The sequence below is a fragment of the Lepidothrix coronata genome, unplaced genomic scaffold (genome assembly GCF_001604755.1).
Source record: "Lepidothrix coronata isolate B3197 unplaced genomic scaffold, Lepidothrix_coronata-1.0 Scaffold75, whole genome shotgun sequence".
In the NCBI taxonomy this organism is placed as follows: domain Eukaryota; kingdom Metazoa; phylum Chordata; class Aves; order Passeriformes; family Pipridae; genus Lepidothrix; species Lepidothrix coronata.
Window position 1 is genome coordinate 7027196 of NW_016690255.1, and position 19907 is coordinate 7047102.

The 19907-nt window shown below is 38.4% G+C and overlaps 1 protein-coding gene across 1 annotated transcript in view; it reads left to right on the forward strand.

The window, feature by feature from the left end:
- Positions 1-19907, forward strand: part of PIEZO2 (piezo type mechanosensitive ion channel component 2) — a 298797-nt gene that overhangs the window by 154191 nt on the left and 124699 nt on the right. The window contains exon 5 of the mRNA XM_017819591.1: positions 8465-8627. Coding sequence (XP_017675080.1) covers positions 8465-8627 — 163 coding nt within the window. The remainder of the gene's footprint in view (positions 1-8464; positions 8628-19907) is intronic.

Genomic DNA, 19907 nt, shown 5'->3' on the forward strand with positions numbered 1-19907 from the left:
TTACCATATTACCTTTGTTCAAGGCTGTGTTCTAGGTGAAGGTCCTTGGAGAGGACCTCTAGAAAGTAGTTGCTGAGTCAGAAATAACACATATGCTGCTACGTCCCTTTGCAAAATCCTGCTCATAGACCAGATCTTCAGCTCCAGCTGCTCCCTCAGTCCTGTCTCCACTCCAGGACTTCCTCTGGTAATGTTGGTGTTTTGCAGAAGCAAACAGTGTAATTTCAACAGGAGTCAGGGAGGTTTTTTATGCCATTCCCATTCCTCATCCATTGGGAATGGTACAGGGTCTAACTTAGCAGCTTCAGTTTTGTGCATGTTTGCAAAACGTTGATTGCCCTTTCAGTTTTATATGGAATAGGAATAATATGACCATGTGAGGACGGTTTTCATTAGTGAGCAGAAAGAGGCTGATTCCTCTCGTTAGTATGATCAGCCAGAGGTCTGAAACCAAACAAATAGATTATTTTTAAGGTAGATAACATTGGAGTCTATGGCAGGAAGATAACAGTAGTTAAAATCAGTGCTTTCAGAAAAAAAGTAAGAGACTGGTGCACCTAGTATTTCCCCCTGTATTCAGTGTCAGTGCAGTCTCATCTTGAGCACTGTGTGCAGTTCTGGGCCCCACAATTTAGGAAGGATGATAAGGTCCTTGAATGTGTCCAGAGGAGGGCAACAAAGCTGGTGAAAGGGCTGCTGGAAGGAATGTCCTGTAAGGAGCTTCTGAGGACTTTGGCCCTGTCAGCCCATCAGAGACATCTGGACAAGGCCTTTAATAACATGCTTTAACTTTTGGTCAGCCCTAAAGTGGTCAGGCAGCTGGACAAGAAGACTGTTGTAGGACCCTTCAAACTGAACTGTTCTGTTCTATTGTTTGCTATTCTATTCTATTCAGACACTTAGATTTTCAAGAGAGAGAACTGTGGAAGGCAGTCAATCAATCTAGCAAATGTCAGCAGAACACAGTGTGCCTGTTTTCATTCTGATACTTCTCTGCCAGCTTCTGCCACGAGGGTGTTATATTGGCTGTACATTTATGACAGGAGAATGCCCAAATCCCATGATGGCAGCTTTTAATCTTTTTTATGTGACACCAGTGGTTAAACAAACAAAAAAACTTAATAATGTGCACAGGTGGGGCTTAGGTAAAACCGCAGAGACAATAAGAGATCATGAGGCAAGGGATGTAAATCAAATAGGTAAATTTACTTTCCACTAACAACTGCAGCATATGTACAGTCAGCAACCCAATGAGACTAAAGGGGGTTTGAAGCCTGAAGTAGAACAGGGATATTTTTAATAACTTAAGAAAATTATTAATTTCTACCACATTGGAAATAAAAGCTGAAAACAGTGTGACTATTACTCGATGTCATTTCTAACAGCATGCTACAATAGTTTAGGTACTTTGCAAAAAGAAGAGCAATCTTATGTCACTTAGGTACCTGTAGACCAACGGACACTATGACAGGTAAAGGAGTATCATGGAATAGAAGAATCCTTGTGCCTCTGAAGCCTTTAACTGTGTCATGTTAATCTGATAGTCTAGGCTGTCTCAGCATTGGCATAAGGCCCTCTCAGAAGTCATCTCCATTCAGGAGGAATCTTATTTATCCAACAGTTTGTGTTAAGTTTTCAGGCTGCTCGTTTCCTACCACCCCTTGTGCTTATTTTCTTTTCAGCTAAATTAATTTCAGCTAACTTTTCTCATGCTATTTAACCTAGGGATTCAAAGGAAATGAACATCTGATAGAAGATACTTTATGGCCTGCGTTGTCTGAGCACTTGAGTTGTGAGACTGCTGTCAGTGTTTTTCTTGGCACAGCCCAGCCTCCTGCAGTACAGTGGTAGCTGGGAGCAGTACAGTGGTAAACCCACCAGCAGCAGAATGTGAGCCAGTCTTTCTTTTAATCTGGAAAGCAATCAGCATTGCAATTAGTATCCAGAAACTCTCAAGGACACATGCTTAGCAATTTGGATTTGTGTTTTACTTTGTTTTTGTTGGGTTTTGTTCACGAATAAATCACGTGAGGTCTCCAAATAGCAATTGGCACATGAAATGCAAGGAAGCCTGTGGCCAGTGGAGTATGAACGTACCAGTGCCAGGTCTGACCAGGCTGCTGGAGTGGGCTGACACTGGGCACCCATCCAGCCTGGAGGTAAAAGCATGAACACTTGACTTCATCTCCTTTTTGCTCAATTTGGATCTGAGCAATGCTGTTTTTTCCAATGTTTAGGCAAGGTAAGAGTCTCCCACACTGGCAGAACACACCACAGTTGCCTTCTACACCTGAGAGAGGTCTTTGGTGGCAACTCATCAAACCATTGAACATCAAGCAGTGCAGGGAACTAGTACTCTCTCCTCCCACATGTATGTGGGGTGTCATCCCAGGGATTGTGTCATAGGCTCCATTTAGAGAAAAATAAAAAGCAACATCTAATGGCATTGGGGCATTTAGTTTGCCACTGATTTCTACTGCTCTTCTTTTTTAACTTGATGCTGTAGAATTGAAGTGCACCAAAATCTAGATGTATTCTTGACTTCCTGTGAGTATGTTATATACTAGCTATAGAATGAAATGGAAAGTAGTTTCAAGTGATGATCTGTTCATGCTCCAACTAATGAAAGCTGCAGATATAGGGAGTAAATATGTTTTGAAATAATCACTGAATGTCAGCCTGCTTCAGACTTTTCACCACTTTCTTTTAGTCATAGATATTGTGGAACATATGGGTATCTGTATGCTTTTATGTAAACACTTTACTGTCAGTCACAGTATTTACGAGCATTAACTGGGAACGTTCTACAGTGATCAACGAATACTGAATTATAGGATGTGTAAGTGAGAAGCATGTGTGAAAAGCACGCATAGTTGCAACAGAAAGTCTCTTTGAAGATTTAAGACCAAAATTCATCTACAGTTGAAGTGCCCTCAGGTCTCTTCTGCTCACTTTGGCTCTGCCTCCATATAGGATCACATTCCCATTTTGACCTGAAATAATTTGTTCTGTGGATGGGCTTGTCATTTCCACCACCATGCTGTGGGGCTGACATGCACAGCACCACGGGTGTGGAAGGGATTGCACTCACTTCCTCTTGGCTGTGCAACATCAGTCCTGCTCCACATTTGGAGCTGTGGGACACGGGCAAAGCGAGCTGGATGTTGTGCTGTCACAAGTCTGGCAGTGGTGCAGCTGAGCGCATTGTCCGATGGCTGCTAAATCCCTGCTGAATTTTATGTCTTCTGCGTGCTGCCCTAGGCAAGCTGGAGTCTGACCTTTATTAGAAGATCAATGAACAAAAAGAAACAATGGATGCTTTAAAAGAAGAAAAAGTGCCATGAACCAATGTTGTACATATTGCACATATCCGTAATTTCTTAATGTTGAATGTTTTATGCAAGCAGTGAGGCACCAAAATCTTGGCAATATACGTTTAGTTTCAAATAGCTGCTCTCTGTCTACATAGCAGTGTTTGGAAAACAAATGTTTGGTTAATACGTGGTTAAGCACTTTTGCAATACAGAGTGTGTTCTTCATTGCAAAGTATCTTTCCTGAAAAAGCAAAGTCTACTTTTGGTTTTTGAATCCATGCAGACATAGTTTGTAAGCAGTGATTTAGATCTTACAAATACATCAGGAGGCCTTTGAACTTGTATGTTGGGTAGGTCAGTGCATGCTAAATATTTTTATAAGTAGTTTTCTATGCAATTTTGCTTCCCTCTTCCTCCCACACATTTACTTTGCATGACCAATATTCTCTGAAAGTGCAACTTCAGATATTTTAAGTAAAACACATGGCATGCTCTGCATAAACTGGACAGTCACATTAAGGCAGTGCAGGAGTAAGAGCGAGCATGTGGATATTAATATTACTGAATTTGTATTTTATTTTTTTAACATAATTAATTTTCAGTTTGTGGGTGAACATGAGATAAGAAAGGCCTAAAGGCAGACCTACCAGGGCTCAGCAACTCGCGTACTTTACCTATGGCAAAGGTTTGCCCTGAATGTGATGTCAAAGTTGCCATGTGAACCAACATCATAAGTAACCTGTCTTTTGAACCAGCAGAGACAAGTCATGGCAGCATGACTATAGACTGTGAGCGTCCATGTTCACTGAAGTGCTAGTTGTGGCTCAGACCAGGTCTGCAATCCTCAGACCCAGATAATTTAGGTGTGAGTTTCCTAGCAAAGTAAGTACAGAAGCAAACATTTCTTTCCTAGTTCAAACTGAGAGAGGTCAAGGAACCTCTTTAAGTAGTTTCTAGCTGCAACCATCCCCAAGATCCACTTCCAACAGCAAGGATCAGCAAGCACATCTCTAAGGCCATCTGGTTGGTAACCTTTGGTACCCTCAAAAGTTTCTGCTATTTTTGTATCACAAAGAGGATACTTACTGGTGATAAACAAACAAATAATTCGTAGTACTGTGTAGCACCTGTGTAATACTGCCGGTCCATGTTTCCAGGGGTGATGCTTATGATTCTTGGGTCTGTTGTACCTCCAATCCAAGTGATTACAGTTGCATATGAGGCCCATGGGAATTCAGCCGTAAGCATCTACAGCAATGCACTCTGAAATATTAGATCCAATTAGAAATACTAGATGTTTTACAGTGACCAAGCGAGATGAATTGAAAGTATTAGCATTTATGCACTCTTCCTTAGCTTATCACTGGTGAACTGTTAACACAGTATTACCTTTTTTGTTTTATTAAATTAATTAGAAAGTAAACAAATGCTATAGAAAACCTATGAAGGGAAAAAAGAAAGAACCTGGTGCATGTATGGAAACATGAGTATGCATGAATAAGACTTTTGAAAAGTTTTTAAAACTACAATAAAAGATAACCTTTAAAATACTTGTTCACTCAGTATTCAGTATAAAATCAAGCTTTTTACAGTTCTTTAATCTGCAAGCATTGTCTAATTTATTGTCTAACATAAGCTTAACATTGTGATACATTACTGATGCTGAATTAATTTTTCTCTTTAAGAACGACTGGTTGTTCTTTTTTTCACATTTTTGTGTATTTGTAACAAAATATTAAATATTTAGAGTTTGAAGACTTTTATATATTAGGCATAGTGTTTTACACATGTGTTGCTATATATTTTACTTTTTTTTCCTATTGAACCCATTGTAATTTGAGTTCTATTAGCTCTGCTGCTTTTCTGGTTTTATTCTGTAAACCTGAAATAAAGAGGAAGTTAATGTGTCTGCCATTCTAAAGAAATGTATTAATACCGCACCTCACCAAAGCTTTGTGCATTCAGTAGGAGATGAATAATTGTTATTTGTGAGAAACAGTTATTCTAGAAAGGGAAAAAATGAAAATTTTATTTTCAGAAAACTGAAATGCTGAATTCTAGAGCACCAAACAAAAATGTAATGTTTAAATTATGCTGGCATTTGTGTTTTTGTTTGACTACTAGTGAGAGTACATGAAGTAAGAGAATGGTTTTAACCTGTATGTCCACAGCTAACTCTATTCTCAATGTAGGTAAAGCAGGAAATTTTGCTTAGTTTTGTTAGAATCAATGAACTTTAGGAATGGAGCAGGGTCACACTGTCCTAGAAAAATTCTGTATAAACACAGAAAATTAGGATGATCCCTTTCTGAAGTAGTAACTTTAAAGTATACAACTGAAAACAGCAGAGGAATACAGACTATCTGATGAGGAAACTGCTCTGTTAGGAGTCTGTTGATATGATAAAACAGTTTCACATAGTGATGCAAAAGTCATAAAATTCCTTTTGTCCTACAAAACTTATTTTTGTTACAGAGGAACTCTTGCAACCCTAACTTGTAGTAGTCCCTTGTCTTAAAAAATTGTGTGCAATTTGATTTACTTGATCAAGGAAAGGTAAAAAAAAAAAAAATTCAAAACCCCAAATCCTTTTTTTTTTTTTCTGCATCCTATAAGAAAGAAGGAAAGACATGGAAAATAATTCTAAAGCTGCCATTTACTGTAATTACATTTCAGAATGTGTTTCTGGCTGAGTTATAAGTTTTAGTCAGTGACGTCTACTACAATTAAAGCTGCCCTGTAGGTAAATGATTTAGTTTAGATGAATGAATTATGCTTTACTAGTTGCAGATCAAGGGCTATGACCAATTCATTGTACACTGTAATTCTTGCAGGGATTAAAAAAAAAAGCTGTTGCTCTGTGAGATCTCCTGAATAGGTTTCCTGTTCTTCTGGAAAGCCTCTTTTGGAGCAAAGAGCACAATGCATAGACTGTTATCAAATGCAAAATATGACCATGTATGAATGCGCAAATAAAGTGAGAAATGTTTGTGGAATGACTGCAGTATTTACAATTCTTTTTTTGTACTGCCAGAGATAACAAGTGGGAATAAGTGATTTTTGTTTTAGCTTTTGCTGTGAAAAACTGGGGAGCAGATTGCTTGGGGTCGAGTGAAGCTGTTTATTATTCTGCTTTGCAGAAGAATATACATTTCTCTATTTTCAAGTGATCTTTTGTTTTCTTTTTAATTCTCACATAGAGGTCAGTTTGTTTTCCTTTTCATAGGGAAATTGGAACAGCATACATTTGTGACTGGTTTTGGTGAATAAACTATTCATGTGCAGAATTTCTCCCTGCTCTGTGTTTAAGTATCACTGTTCAGGTTCTCTATTGCTAGCCTGAACTGTACCTTACATCTTCCACAACAACATGCTAAATGATTTTGAAAGATCAGAAGTGCTTGGTTTAGAAAGAAATGTGAGCTGCACCAGAGGCAGAGCTCCCACAGGGGTCTCCTGGGTTCTGGGGAGTAGGATACACGAAGGAAGGCCCAGCGTGGCTCCATGGGAGTACAATGTGAGGAAGGAGAACATGGTGCAAATAAGAAGTGCTGGTACTTGAAGGCTACCACTTTTTAATTTGTTTGAATGTGAGTGGTTGAATGTGAAGGACCTCAGAAATAATGCAAAATTAATTTTTGATGAGATGCTAGACCTGTGTACAGAAAAAAATCAAATATAGAAGTATTATGTAGAAGTAATCGGATTCATTTTTCAAGTGAGACTAGCAAATTTATACTGTTCTTACATTCATTAATACCGAATTAGGGTGTATTTCAATTCTTTCTAAAAAATCCCTAAGCAAAACTTTCAGAATCAAGAACTCAGATTTTTTTTTCACCAGATATTTAGCAAAACTGCCTTAATAGACAGGTTTCAGCATAAAGACCAGGATTATTGAAACAAATTCATTAATGTTATTGTGAAGCCTGGGTACGCAGTTATTGGGAGTTAGGTACGTTAAACATGTACTTTACTACCATTTTCTGCTGAAGTGCAGCCTTGACTAGCTAATCTTCAGTGACAGTAAGAGCCTTGCATCTGTAAGACAACGAATTAAGTTTTCTACCAGTTAAAACTACATGCTAGTGAGTGCTAGTGCACTCACCTGTGTCCAAGGAACTATGCAGATGCCTCAGCTGTCATCACAACTGATTACAGTCATAAAGCCTTATAAAAAAATAAAAGTTAAAATGGGAACTGCATATTTAAAATGTGTTAATTTCACATTTTCAAACAATTAAGATTATATCTTCTCATTAATAGTTAGAAGTCTACTATGTCCATGCTGCAGTTTAATAAACTGTTCGTTGTGTCTCTAAACCTGAATCCAAGGTCTCCCTTTTAACAGTGAATCAAATTCAGCCACCACATCCGAATCCGTAAAGTCCTATTTCCTACTATAAACAATTATATCTGCACAATGAAACAGTGCAATTTTTTTCCTACATACAAATCTTTCAGAGGACAAGAAAGATTTTCTTGGCAGGGATCGAACACATTAATTAGCATTTAAATATTTGTACTTAAATACTAGTACTTAAATACCCAAAAAGGTATTAAGATAGTTTGGTTGGATAAAATGTATTAACAGTTAACATAATGAAACATTAAAATATTAAGGACTTTCTGGTTATTCCTCTTTGTGAAGGAAGGAAGTAGGAAGTAGGATTAAGACTCACATAGGGGTGACATAAATGCTACCTCACCTGGGTGGACATCCTTGTCCTTGGTGGACCTGTATGCTGTTGTCTTTGCATGGAATTCCAGTAAAGGGATTGTGCTTCATACACATGGATCTTCTAGGTACTCAGCCAAAATCTTCCTTGTTGAATTTGAAAGTTATTCCTTCATTGCTCTCAACAAAATTGATTCAGAACTGGGTTAATCAAAGTGCTAAGTATCACTAAAATATGGGTATGTGAGCTCCCAGCAAATAATCACTTATTCTGTACTTCTGGAGAGCAAAAATATCTGTCTGTCCAGAGTTCCTTGATCATTTTCATACTTCCCATATTGTGAAGGTTTCTTGTTGCTGGGGGTTTGGGTTATTTTTCTTTGCCTTGAGCTAAATTTCTGTTCCAGTTGAAAATGTCATTAGAAGTAATAAATATTTCTTTTTTTTGTTGTTTTTTTTTCATCCCATACAGTGTGAAAGGAGCAGATGCTGGGAACGTGATCAGACTATTTGTACCAGATATTGGGATGTTCATTGCTAGTCTGACAATATGGCTCCTCTGCCGCAACATGTTTCAGAAGCCAGTAACCGAGGATGCAGCACAGTGCAACATGCAATTTGAAAATGAGGAAATGGTATCAAATACACACTTTTATCTGTATGGCTTTTAGTGAGCTTTGGCATTTCTGTCTGAGATGTGTTCTGAAATGGTTTCACGAGGACTGGGTATGTTAAAAAGTGAACTTACTTTCAGGAAACTAAATGATTGGTTTTAAAGTGGAAAAGCTAAAGTTATTATCTTGAGAAAACAAAGCAGAGTGTGAAAAGTGGTAGGTATGCTACAGGATTTTTCAAATCATTTTGAGTTAAGAAACAGTCATGACAGTTGATCACAATTTCTTCTTCACCAGAGCTGCTGTTTAAGTCTGCCAAGGTTGTTCTGCTACAGTTTCTAGCATCCCTACTTCCAAATTTTTTATCCAAGAATAACAGCAGTGTCTGAATGACTATCAGAAACTACTCTTAAGAGAAGGGAAGAGAGACTGTGTATTAAGTTCATGGAAGGAGTTACCTAAAACTGTGGTCGTACTGAGTGAGCTTGAGGATGATATTGGGGAATGACTTAGCTGGAAGTGTTGATGTGTTTGCTGTGTATTTTACTAGTGGGAAGAAGAATAGCAGAGATATTGAATGCAGAAAAATCCACAGAAAGGGGAAAACAAGTTTATAATATAAAAAGCCACAGTGGGAATTTAGCCCAGGGTACAGAGAAATTCCTACTACTAATCTTAACATGTTTTTTATCAGGCTGTCTAGCATGCCCTGGGGTCTCATTTTCTGTCTTCTTTTACATGGGTGGAACGTTTTTTTTTCTTTACTCTCAAAATGCCATTTTTAGGGGAGACAATTTCAACTTGCTCATTTCAAATAGAAATTGAAATGAGTAAAATACTTAGGGGGATCAGTTGCCCATTTTGGTGCCACTATATAGAGTAAAAAGAGGCCTCTCTGCATGTTGCCATGTTGTCTGAATTGTGGCAGTGCCAGAAGCTGGTCAGGTTTCTAGCACATGAGAGATCAGTGTCAGGACTGTGCTTTATACTCAGTTGCAGCTGGAATTCTTATGGGCTCTCCTGGCAACTGAGGATTGCCTGAAGGCTGCAGCTTTTTAACTACACATTGGAGGACATGTAGGTTTGATCTGATGAGCATATGCAAGATTTTGTGTCTCCTGGAACCTGGTTTTATCAGCTCTGAATCTGCTTTATCGTCAGAGCTGTGCAAAATGGATTTAGCAGCAGGCCAGAACCTTGGGCTATACCCAGAAGTGGAGATGTCTGAAGTATTAAGAAGTGTAGCTTATTAGCATGGTCTGTGTTCAGTGCTTCTCTTAAAAGAGTTTCCTTTTACCAAAGTGGGCTCTAACAGACTTTTTTGAAGCCCTTGATATCCTGAAAAGAAAGCATGCATATGCATAAAATGGGAGTAATCTGATGGCAGAAATTCAGAAGAAAAATAAAAGGCCATGCTTAGGTTCCTCTGAACCTCGATGATGATGCTTAGATAGTCACTTCTTCTTTGTTTCAGAGATGAGCCTGAGCCTGGAGAGGGTCAAAGGGAGCTCAGTCTCCTGGAGAGGGTGGGTGCTGGCTTTCAGGCAGGGTTCAACAGTTGTTTGCCTGGAGTGCAAGGGAAAAACTGAGCTAACAAACACTAATTACATAACATGGAGTGTAGCTTTTTATTGGGCTATCCTGGACTGGCTACTTCAAGGCAATCCACCAGTGCAACTAACAAGTCAAAATTATTCCACAAAGGAAGAGTGGGAAGGAGAAGAAAAGTCCGACTGCAAAGAAATATTAATATTGGGCAAATAGAAATATGTGTAAATACATTTGACTTCTTCACATCAAAATCAAGTGAATATTATTTATGTTCTGTAAACTGTATGTATTATAGAATATTTAGTGAACACAGCAGCTGTGTTTAGATTTAGTGACACCCAAAACTCCAACACAGGCATATTTTTTAAAAAAGGGATAATATTTGGTGATCCCAAATGCTTTAGAGAATTCTGATCTTCACAACTGAAATGATGAATCTGTATCAGAGTAACCTGCTTGTTTTTTAAAGATTGAGTGAAATGGAGAGTGGAAAATTAATACCTATTAAACATATTTTTCCAAACTTCAGTTTTCTCTTTCTAGATGCCTGCACATAACATTCTGGAATAATTTCTGCTATTTAGGAGGAGGCAAGAGAAGCAGCTGAATCTGCTAGGAATATGTATTTGGCAGGACTGACTGTAAGGAACCTAATGCATATGCAGAGCATGCAGCTGAGTGTCTGCATTTGGGAGAATATTGGCATGATCTAAAATGAGTCCAAACTGTGTAGATTTCACGTAATTTTCAATTCTTCCTTGACAGAGTACACTGGAAAAGGGAAGACTAAGTAAGTGACCAGTCCTTTGAATTCTGCATTAGCCAACTGATGCCTATGGCTGTATGTTGTTGCAGCTTGTTACTGATGCTGTAACTCCATCGAATTAGAAAACACAGAATGAGTTGCAGCAACAACTGTCCTACAAAGAGACACTTCAGGAAAAATGTTGAGCTTGGTACTGTGCCTTCAAGCGAAATAGTCCCGGGTTTGTTGAACCAGCCCTGTAGCCAACTCTAGAATTGAAAAGCTTTGGCTGAGAGTCCTTGCCATCAGTCATCAGAGATTCGTGGTACAAGATTTTGTTAAGAATGCATCAGCTGATTTAAACGGGCTTAGCAGAGCCATAAGAGAGGTAATTTTTCAGGTTGCTAGATGCCTAGCCTGTAGAACAGATGGTTCTATAAATCAAGAAATCAGCACTGTGAATTCCGGGAAAAAGCAGAGTATCTTGAAGCTTTACTTTTTTTGCATTAAATTATTTACATTGAGCGATTCTCAGAGCTCTTTGCTTTAGGGTAGAGTGAAATACTAAATTTGCTAAAACTTGACATTTTCAAAGGTCTGTGTGAACCCATTGGATTTCAGTTAATATATGGGCATACCATAAAAATGCCTGGAGTTGAGTAGCAGTTTGTGATACTCAGTTATGTGTGTTTCAACATGGCAGTAGCCTCTAGAAACCAGGCAGAGAGTACAATGGATCAGATTGCCCATGGATTGAGATGCAATTCAAAACAAGAAAAAGTATCAGAATCCAAATTAAGGACAACAAGGGTTCACTGAAAAATGGATGTCTTTCTTCATTGTGCTGCATCCAACTTTAAGGGAAACAGAACTCCATCACAAAAGTGTATTTCATAGAACAGAAGTGGGGGGAGGAAGCTATGAGGCAGTGAGACTATCAGTTATTTGTAAGTAATGCTATCCCAGGAATAAGCAAAGAGTGTGGTTTTAATTAACAGTGAGTCATGAAATAGGAAGGTCTGCCAGATACCAGGCTGCAGTCCAACTCATTACCACCCCTAAATGGTTGCACACTTGGAGCAAACGTGTCTGCAGGCCTTTTTATTAGGACTTAGAAAATTTAAAGCAGGTGAATTCAGCTGGAGACAGGCCTGGATTGGAAATGCTGAAAAGCAAAATGCCAGTCACAAGGTGTAAAAGGTGGAAGAAAATAAGAAAGAACAGTTAACTCCCAGCTGCAGCTGAAAGTATGACATTTTTGATTTGGTGCAGATGGTGGTTTATGAGCCAAAATGCAGATACAGTATATACAGTCTGATAGGTATTAGAAAGGAAGAGGCTTTTTCTTGAATCTGTGGATGAATTGCCTAATGCTTTAAGTGACAGTGGCAGGGAGGAAACTCCTCTGCAATTGCACGACTTAAACTTTAGAAAATGTGTGGATCTTAATTGAATAAAACAGTTGTAGTCTTCAATGCAACTTCCTCCCACTTGCTGCCTTGCCTTTTCAAGCTTGTTTCTCATTCATGATCTCCTAGAAAGCAAATAGGACCACTGGGTCTTACTTTGTCCCATAATCTGAGACAAGATTGGTTCCAGAGCCTCCACACCTGTTCCTTTCTGCAGAAGGCAGAGATTTGTTTGGGATCTCAAAAGGGAAAAAAAGTAAAAAGAGGAAATCGTTTTAAAATAAACTAAAGTTTGAGAAGAATGTGAGGACACCTTGACCTGGAGTCAGGATACTGGACTCTAATCAGAGGACTAACATCATTCTCACTTCAGCCGCAAACTGGGTTTGTGTCCTCAAGTCTATTACTTCATCTCTCTCTCGGCTTCTCTGTCCCTTGACACACAGAAGCAATAAAAATACTCATTTTCCTAGCTTTGTCTTTCTAAACAATGACAGGGATATTTGTCCTATGCCTACATTGGGCACGTAGTACATGGAGAGCTCTTATTTGGTCCAGGACTCCCAAGTGTAACTGTAATACATACAGGAGAGAACAGACAGGCTCTGAGAAGTGCACATGTCCCATGCCTTGTCCAAGGACATTCTATCCTAGAAATTGCCCATTTAGACCAATATCCTTATCCTTAAAGTAGCTGGTCCCTGCTGAATAAGGACAGCAGCATGTCAGAGAATACCCTTTTTCTCCCATCTCCAACATTAAAATTTATATTGCTCTCTCCTAGTGCAAGAATGACTTTAATCCTAAAACATGTGGTTTCAAATCCCTTCCAAAAAAAAGTTGTTTATAATTATAGCTATTCTGGATAATCTTGTTAAACATATAATTACCTAGACCCTTTTAAAACCTCATTAATTTCTTGGCTTCAGTGGCATCATGAAGCAAGGACTTCCACAATTTAATAAGTGCTCTCTGATTTTATTTTGAATTTAATACTGTTTAATTTTATGGAAGGTCTCTTGTATTACATGTTATAAAACAGAGTGAGATAGTTTAAGGGAAATCAAATGTATTTATTATCTTCCATATTTGTCCTTTTAAAAGTAAGCAATCTGTTATTTTTTTTTCCAATTTCTTCTGTCATGTTAATTATGGTTTTTTTTCTGAACAAGCTATAGGTCTGCAATATTAATTTGAGCTACAGGCATTATCAGTTTCTCAGCATTTCAGGCAAGGTCTTATTGTAGATTTAAATGATAATGTTATGACATTCGTTATGAGGTTCAGAGATTTGGGGGTTGAACAATTCTACTGGTGTATCACCTGTATGGATGTCCTGTGTAATATGGATACTTAGTTCAGCTTAGAGCACAGCTCTGAGAAAGCTCTGATGTCCCAGTCTTTGCAGTTCTAGACCCTTGCCATTTTTCATTATTTCAGATGCAGAGATCTCCTTTGAGCAGTTTACAGTGGTGTCCATGATCCTGTCTACATGACCATGACATTTTTCTTAAAGCCTGTGATGGGTTTATTTCTCCTAAGATGATTTATTGTTTTGTGTTTATCTTAATTTAATTTTATTTTACCAGAATCAAACATTCACCTGACCTGATTAGCTCTCATTGGTGTGGAACACTTTGACCCTGATGTCTCTAAACATCGTCTTCCCATATGCAACTTCTTCTCCTTCAATAATTGCTTCTCTTCAGAGACAGAAAATTATGGCTATTGTGGGAAATATTGTGGAAAAGAACTTCTTAGAGAAGATTGGAACTTTTTTGGCTACTTTGAGCTCCCTGATGACACCTCTTTTATTTCTCATCTTTTTTTTTTCTCATTGTCATCTGTATTTAGCACAGCATTGGCTTACCTTTTCCAATTGGTTATAAATGTTTCTTTGATTCTGACCTCTGGAGAACTGGTCCAAACCTGCTCGGTCTTAGTGTGCTTTGAACATGGTGTAAGTAGGATTTAATACCTTATTTCTCTGGTTCAAAACGGGTAGATGAGGCTCCCTTATCTCTTTGCTCCTGATGTTTGTAGTGGTGAAGTTTGCCAGACCTTACACAGCTGCCTCCCTCGGTAACAATTCTAATGCATCTCATCTTAACAAGGGTCAAAAGTTTACAAGTTACATTAGCTTCTTGGTTTGATGCACATGTCTTTGGATAAGTCTTAACACAAATACGTAATTACAGTGCAGCAGGCTACAGCTACATAGTACTACATAGTGCAGTGCATTATGTATCACCAAATGCTGTTAGCCTGTTCGGCATGAAACTTTAGTGTGCACCTGTCCTGTTTTGGTTAGAAACATCCCATGATGCAGTTTTTCTTGTGGCATCTCTTCACTGAGGTTAATAACAGTTCTTCATTCCAAATTTTGAGATATGGAGTTATTAACCAGGAGCTGAAAATCCTGGAATACTGGTGCCTTTGGACAGCCTAAGTGATGAATAACAGCACAAGTAGGAATCTCTTGGCTCACAGAATTTAATCTGCTGCTATTGCAGGCAGCTGTATCACACAATTCCCTCTGGAAGGTAGGAAGCACTGTCTTGAAAACAGGGCAACTTTTCTTCATCCCATTGCTGCTGAAATGACCTCGTTCTGTAATTTTGCTTTTCTGGTGGTTAGAAAACATCTAATTTAGATTGCATGTGTATTCATAGCTGCATTATAACCCTTTCAGTTCTTCTGCTCTTTTGCTTCAATACAGTTTTCTTCTCTAGCATTTATTTCTCTGATAGTTTGGGGGAAAAGAAAAAAAGAATCTTTCCTTAAACTTTGGTCTGCAAGACAAAAGAAGACAAGTAATTTTGGATCATCTTGTAGATTAGAAGTCGCATTCTCCTGTTCATCCCAGTAATCTGAAATTCTTCAGGGTGGTACTGGTGAAGTACACAAGCCACTTCACTATGAGCTGAGGCAATACTGAAAATAACCACAGCACCATGGTTGGGCTATTTATTGTCCTTCTTAGGAATATGCATAATGGTACAATGTGCATATTACTTGAGCCAGGAATTACTCCATATAGGTGCTATGTGGCTTCGTATACCTGCACTAGCTTATTTAGAGTTTGTACTGAATTGTGCCTTATAGTCATAACCCAACTTCCTCTTTCCTTTTCAGTGAAAAAACGAGTTTAATCATCCCAAGCCAAACCACCAAACTCTGCCTGTGAGTTCCTCTCTCTTTGGCATTTGGCTTACATGCCTGACAGCTTTTTGAAGTCAAGATGTGAAACTGTGTTTCCATATTGGCCAAGTTGAGTTTTGTGCTGAAATCACTTGATGTTTGCTCAGGTGCAATGGGTACATTGGGAAGTGAAAGAATCTTTGGCCCTTTCAGTACAATATCTATTGTATGCAGGATTTAATGAGTTGCCTTCCTGTTACCATGATTCAGAACTGTGCTTTTCTTTATTAATTTATTTTTCATTTCCTCTTAATGCCTCTGTCCCTATGTGCTTCCGGTAAATAGCTGATCTTTTTTTTTGTAATGAATGACTCTTTCCTACAGGAGATTTTACTGCAGAAGTGTATGTATGTCATTCATTACTATAAAACACTACAAACACGTAGAAAGTTATTTCTGATAGTATATCACTGACAAATTTATCTAATACTACCTAAGCTTTAGCACACTTGAGATGTATTAATGATAATTTTTTTCATTAAGATCTATATGACTTAAAGTTAATTTAGGATTTTTCTCTCCAGTAATTCAGTTGAGTAATATAAATTATTAAAATAAACTGTTTAAATTCCAAAAAGGCTCTATCTCATTAATGTCACACCCACCAAAATGTTCATTACAGTCTCACACTTGATTAGTTCAGTTCATTTTGCAGGGTCTTTCCCTGAAGTCAGATGGTTTTCTTTTTCTATCCTGGCTTGCAGTCCGCAGCCTTCCCTCCCCTCACAATCCCATGCGCGTGTAGCCTGGTGTTCCCCTCTGGCTTTCTGTAGAGCAGCCTGAACTCCCTTTGAGCATCCCATGTGCCTTGCACAAGATGACCTTAGAGAGATACTCTTGCTAAGCAGCCCCATTTCTGTAGGGATCAAGTTGAATTACATGTGGTAATTGTTTATGTGGAAATGTTTGAATTTATTTTGTGGCAGGAAAAGCAGGGACATCTGCTTCTCTCTCACATGCTGATGCTTTCAGAACAACAGTGGAGTTCTTCTACACTTTCTTGCAAAATTGAAAATTCAATAAATGATTGCCTTAACATGGTTTAGTATTGACTACAGGTTAAAACCACAATCATTTATATCACATTAAAGGCTTGCAGTTCTTTTGATGATAAAAGAAGTAGTGGTTAAATTTCTTTTTTGGCTTTTGTGCTCACAGCTGTGCCTGACTAAAGAATACTGTGTTATTTTTATTATTTTTTCTATATGCACATATGTATGTCTTGCTTCTAAAGGCAAGTACTTACATTAAATCCTCCTACTGTTGTAAGTATTTCATATTTAAAGATAAAGGTTGGAGATCTTTTTTTGGGAGGGGGAAGATATTTTTATAGGAAACTTAAAAGTATTATCTCAGTCATATAATAATAGGTTGACTGCAGCAGCTTAGTTATGATGGAGGCAATTGAACTAAAACAGTATGAGAGAGAGTCTATTTATATTGTTCTGCTGGTATATTTGAATCAAATAGCTTATCTCAGATCATTCCTAAGCCAAGCCATTCATTACATGGGTTTTTTGAAATGAGAAGGTAGTTCAGAAACTTGGGCATAGTAATGGCTTGAACAGTCATATAAAAGATGTCTGATAAATAGTATCTGTGCTGCTTTATAACAGGTATGGAATAAAAATATGATCTCTGATTAGAGGGAAAGAAATAGTTATAGGAAGTGTTATTTTAGTGAGAGAATCACGGTTTTACAGTAGCAGTGTTAGCAGGGTGCTGTGAGTGTGTGCCTCAGGGCACATAAACTGTGGGGCAGCATGAAGACAATCCAGCCCACTTTAAAGAAACTGGTGTGGCTGTCAGCAGCAGGGGTTAGAAGTCTGTGCTGAGGTCTGGGATACTAGAGCTAGAAAAGTTCTTATGAAGATTAACATTGGCAGAAGGAGAGAGACCATGAGGCTTGTGTTGTGGCTTGCTTACTCTCGTATCCTTGCAAAGCAGTTGCAACTCTATGTTCTGCAAGCAAACCACACACCTTCAAGCTAATGTAGATCATGATAGCACATCTCTGGTATCACCTGCAATAAATCACATGATGTACCAAAATGTATCACTCCGTCCTCCTGCCAAACCTACGTACCTGTAGCTGTTTGGGTAAGGCTTGGTGAACTTCACTCAGCTTTCATTTTTTCACTCCTCTCTGTTTGTTTCCTGGTTCTGGCTGTGAGGAAATGTCAAAATACTGAAAAGAGGCTATTTTTACAACATTTATGAGCCAACTGGAAGGAAAGAGCACCTGAACTCACATGAGAACTTACTCTTGTGAGCTTAGCAGTGCATGCTTGAGAGGTCTCGATAATTAATGCAATGTATTCACGGGGATAGAAGTTGTGTCCATTCTGAGGCTTGCATATCCTTAGTTGTAATAATTCTGGTCAGTTAAATTGTGCTGCTGTCATTATTTGAATTTTTGAAGGGTTTAATTTATGTGTCCTCTAGAATTGAAAAGTCAATAAAGGAGCAATTTTGTCTTTTCAGACACAATACCATTAACCGTAGGTACGAAGCAAGGAGTGTACTGAAGCAAGAATGGGTTTTAGGTTAGAATTAAGGCTTCCTGTTAGTAAATACAGCTCTGGGACTAGAGGATATCTCTGTGCAGTAGTGTTTATACTGTACCAGATGAAACATTTAAAAGTTGGATGTTGAACAAGCAGCCCCCAAAGTAGCTAATGGACATTCTGGCCCTGGCCACAATAGTAGCTGCCATAGCTGCCACAGGAGCTGTACTGTTTTCTTGCCTGTTCTCTATCTCAGTTTGGCAGTTTAAAAAAGTGTTGTACAATAAATACTCCCGGGACTTCCACATGATTGCTAAAAAACCTAAACTGCATTTAGTTTGTTTATAGAAAGTCCTGAGGCCCTGCTCTGCAGAGCAAAGGTCATGGAAACACATGTTTACGGCTTCACAAATGCTCTATACTCCTTGAATTGAGAAATTTATTTGATTTAATCAGCATCCACAGGGATCCTGTAATTGCATAATAGGTAATTTATTATGGAAGTAAAAGTATTTTTCTAACTGTAGCCTATGTAACATGGTTTTGTAGCTTTAGACTAATCCACATAGTTAAAAAGAGCTTTGCAAAACAGTCTGACTGGAGTAATGGTGTTCTGTGATGAGCGCCTACTTGTATGGCTATTTAATCCTTTGAAAGTGTTAAAACAACAAGCACATTATCACCATGTTGGATGTAAAAACTGTTAACTGTTTGCCTACCTTCAGCAACTTGAAGTGCTCAATGTGAGAAACTGGAAAGCCAGCCCAGATAATCCAGCTAGAGGGTGGTGAATATGAGAGTGGGGGAATCCAAAGTTTGGTTTTTTGACATATGCTGGAACATGGCCTTTCAGCTTCTTCAGGAAAGGAACATGGCCTTTCATCTTGGATATTGACTTACAAACCGATCTGTTTATACACACACACAAAAAGTCAAATCTATAGTTGTTTAACTGTCATAATCTTTTTACTGAAATAATCATTAACTGGGTCATGAATGACACAGACAGAATAAGGCTAAGAACCATGGTATTATCCTTAAAAGAGCTTGCAGATAGGGAAGAGAGATGAGGAATTTAACCCAACTCTTACACGTATTATGCTGGTGCAAAGCCTGGGTCTGTGAAACCAGGCAATCCTTACACAGCCTATCATTGATAATTCCAGGTGTGCCGAAAAGTTGCAAAACAACATGCATCTGTTCTGAAAAAGCTATGTGGGGTATTATGGTTGTTGTTGACAACCCCATTTGCTAGCTTGTCTTAAACTGAGGAGAGCGGTTGAAGAACTCCAACTCCAGACAGACTTTTGCAGTTTTAGAAGGAAAACTTGGGAAAACAGTTTGGTATTTGCTGGGGTTCTGAATGCTGAAGTTTTCTTTCCTACATCTTATGACCTCAGTAACAACAGAATTAGGTTTTTCTGCGTTTCCTGTGAATGTTTGTGATGTTCTTACTTCATTCTTGAACTTGGAATTAATATTTTCATATATAAATAAAAATGGAAAACCAAAAAAGTTAACCTGTTTGGTAACTTATCAACCTGCAAGCTTTTAGCTGTGCTTGAATAAGCCTCAGACCATGGAAAGTTTGCACCATCATCTCCTTCTCAGCTTTAGTTATATCCTGGCCCAGTGAAACACTCTCTTCCCTAGCGCTTGTCCCTGGGCGTGCTGTGTCATACATGTTAGTATTAGATTATTAATACTGAACTCTTAAGGCAAAATGTAGCCTAAAGGTTCTTCAGATCAATGAAGCAAGAGTGATTAGCCTGGTAAAGTTAAAATAATATGGTCCTAATTAGGACAGAAAATCCAAAGACCAATTTTGAGGAGATCAAGATGTGAATTTGGGAATTTGGCACCTGAGGTTTGGAAGGCAGGTGGGGGG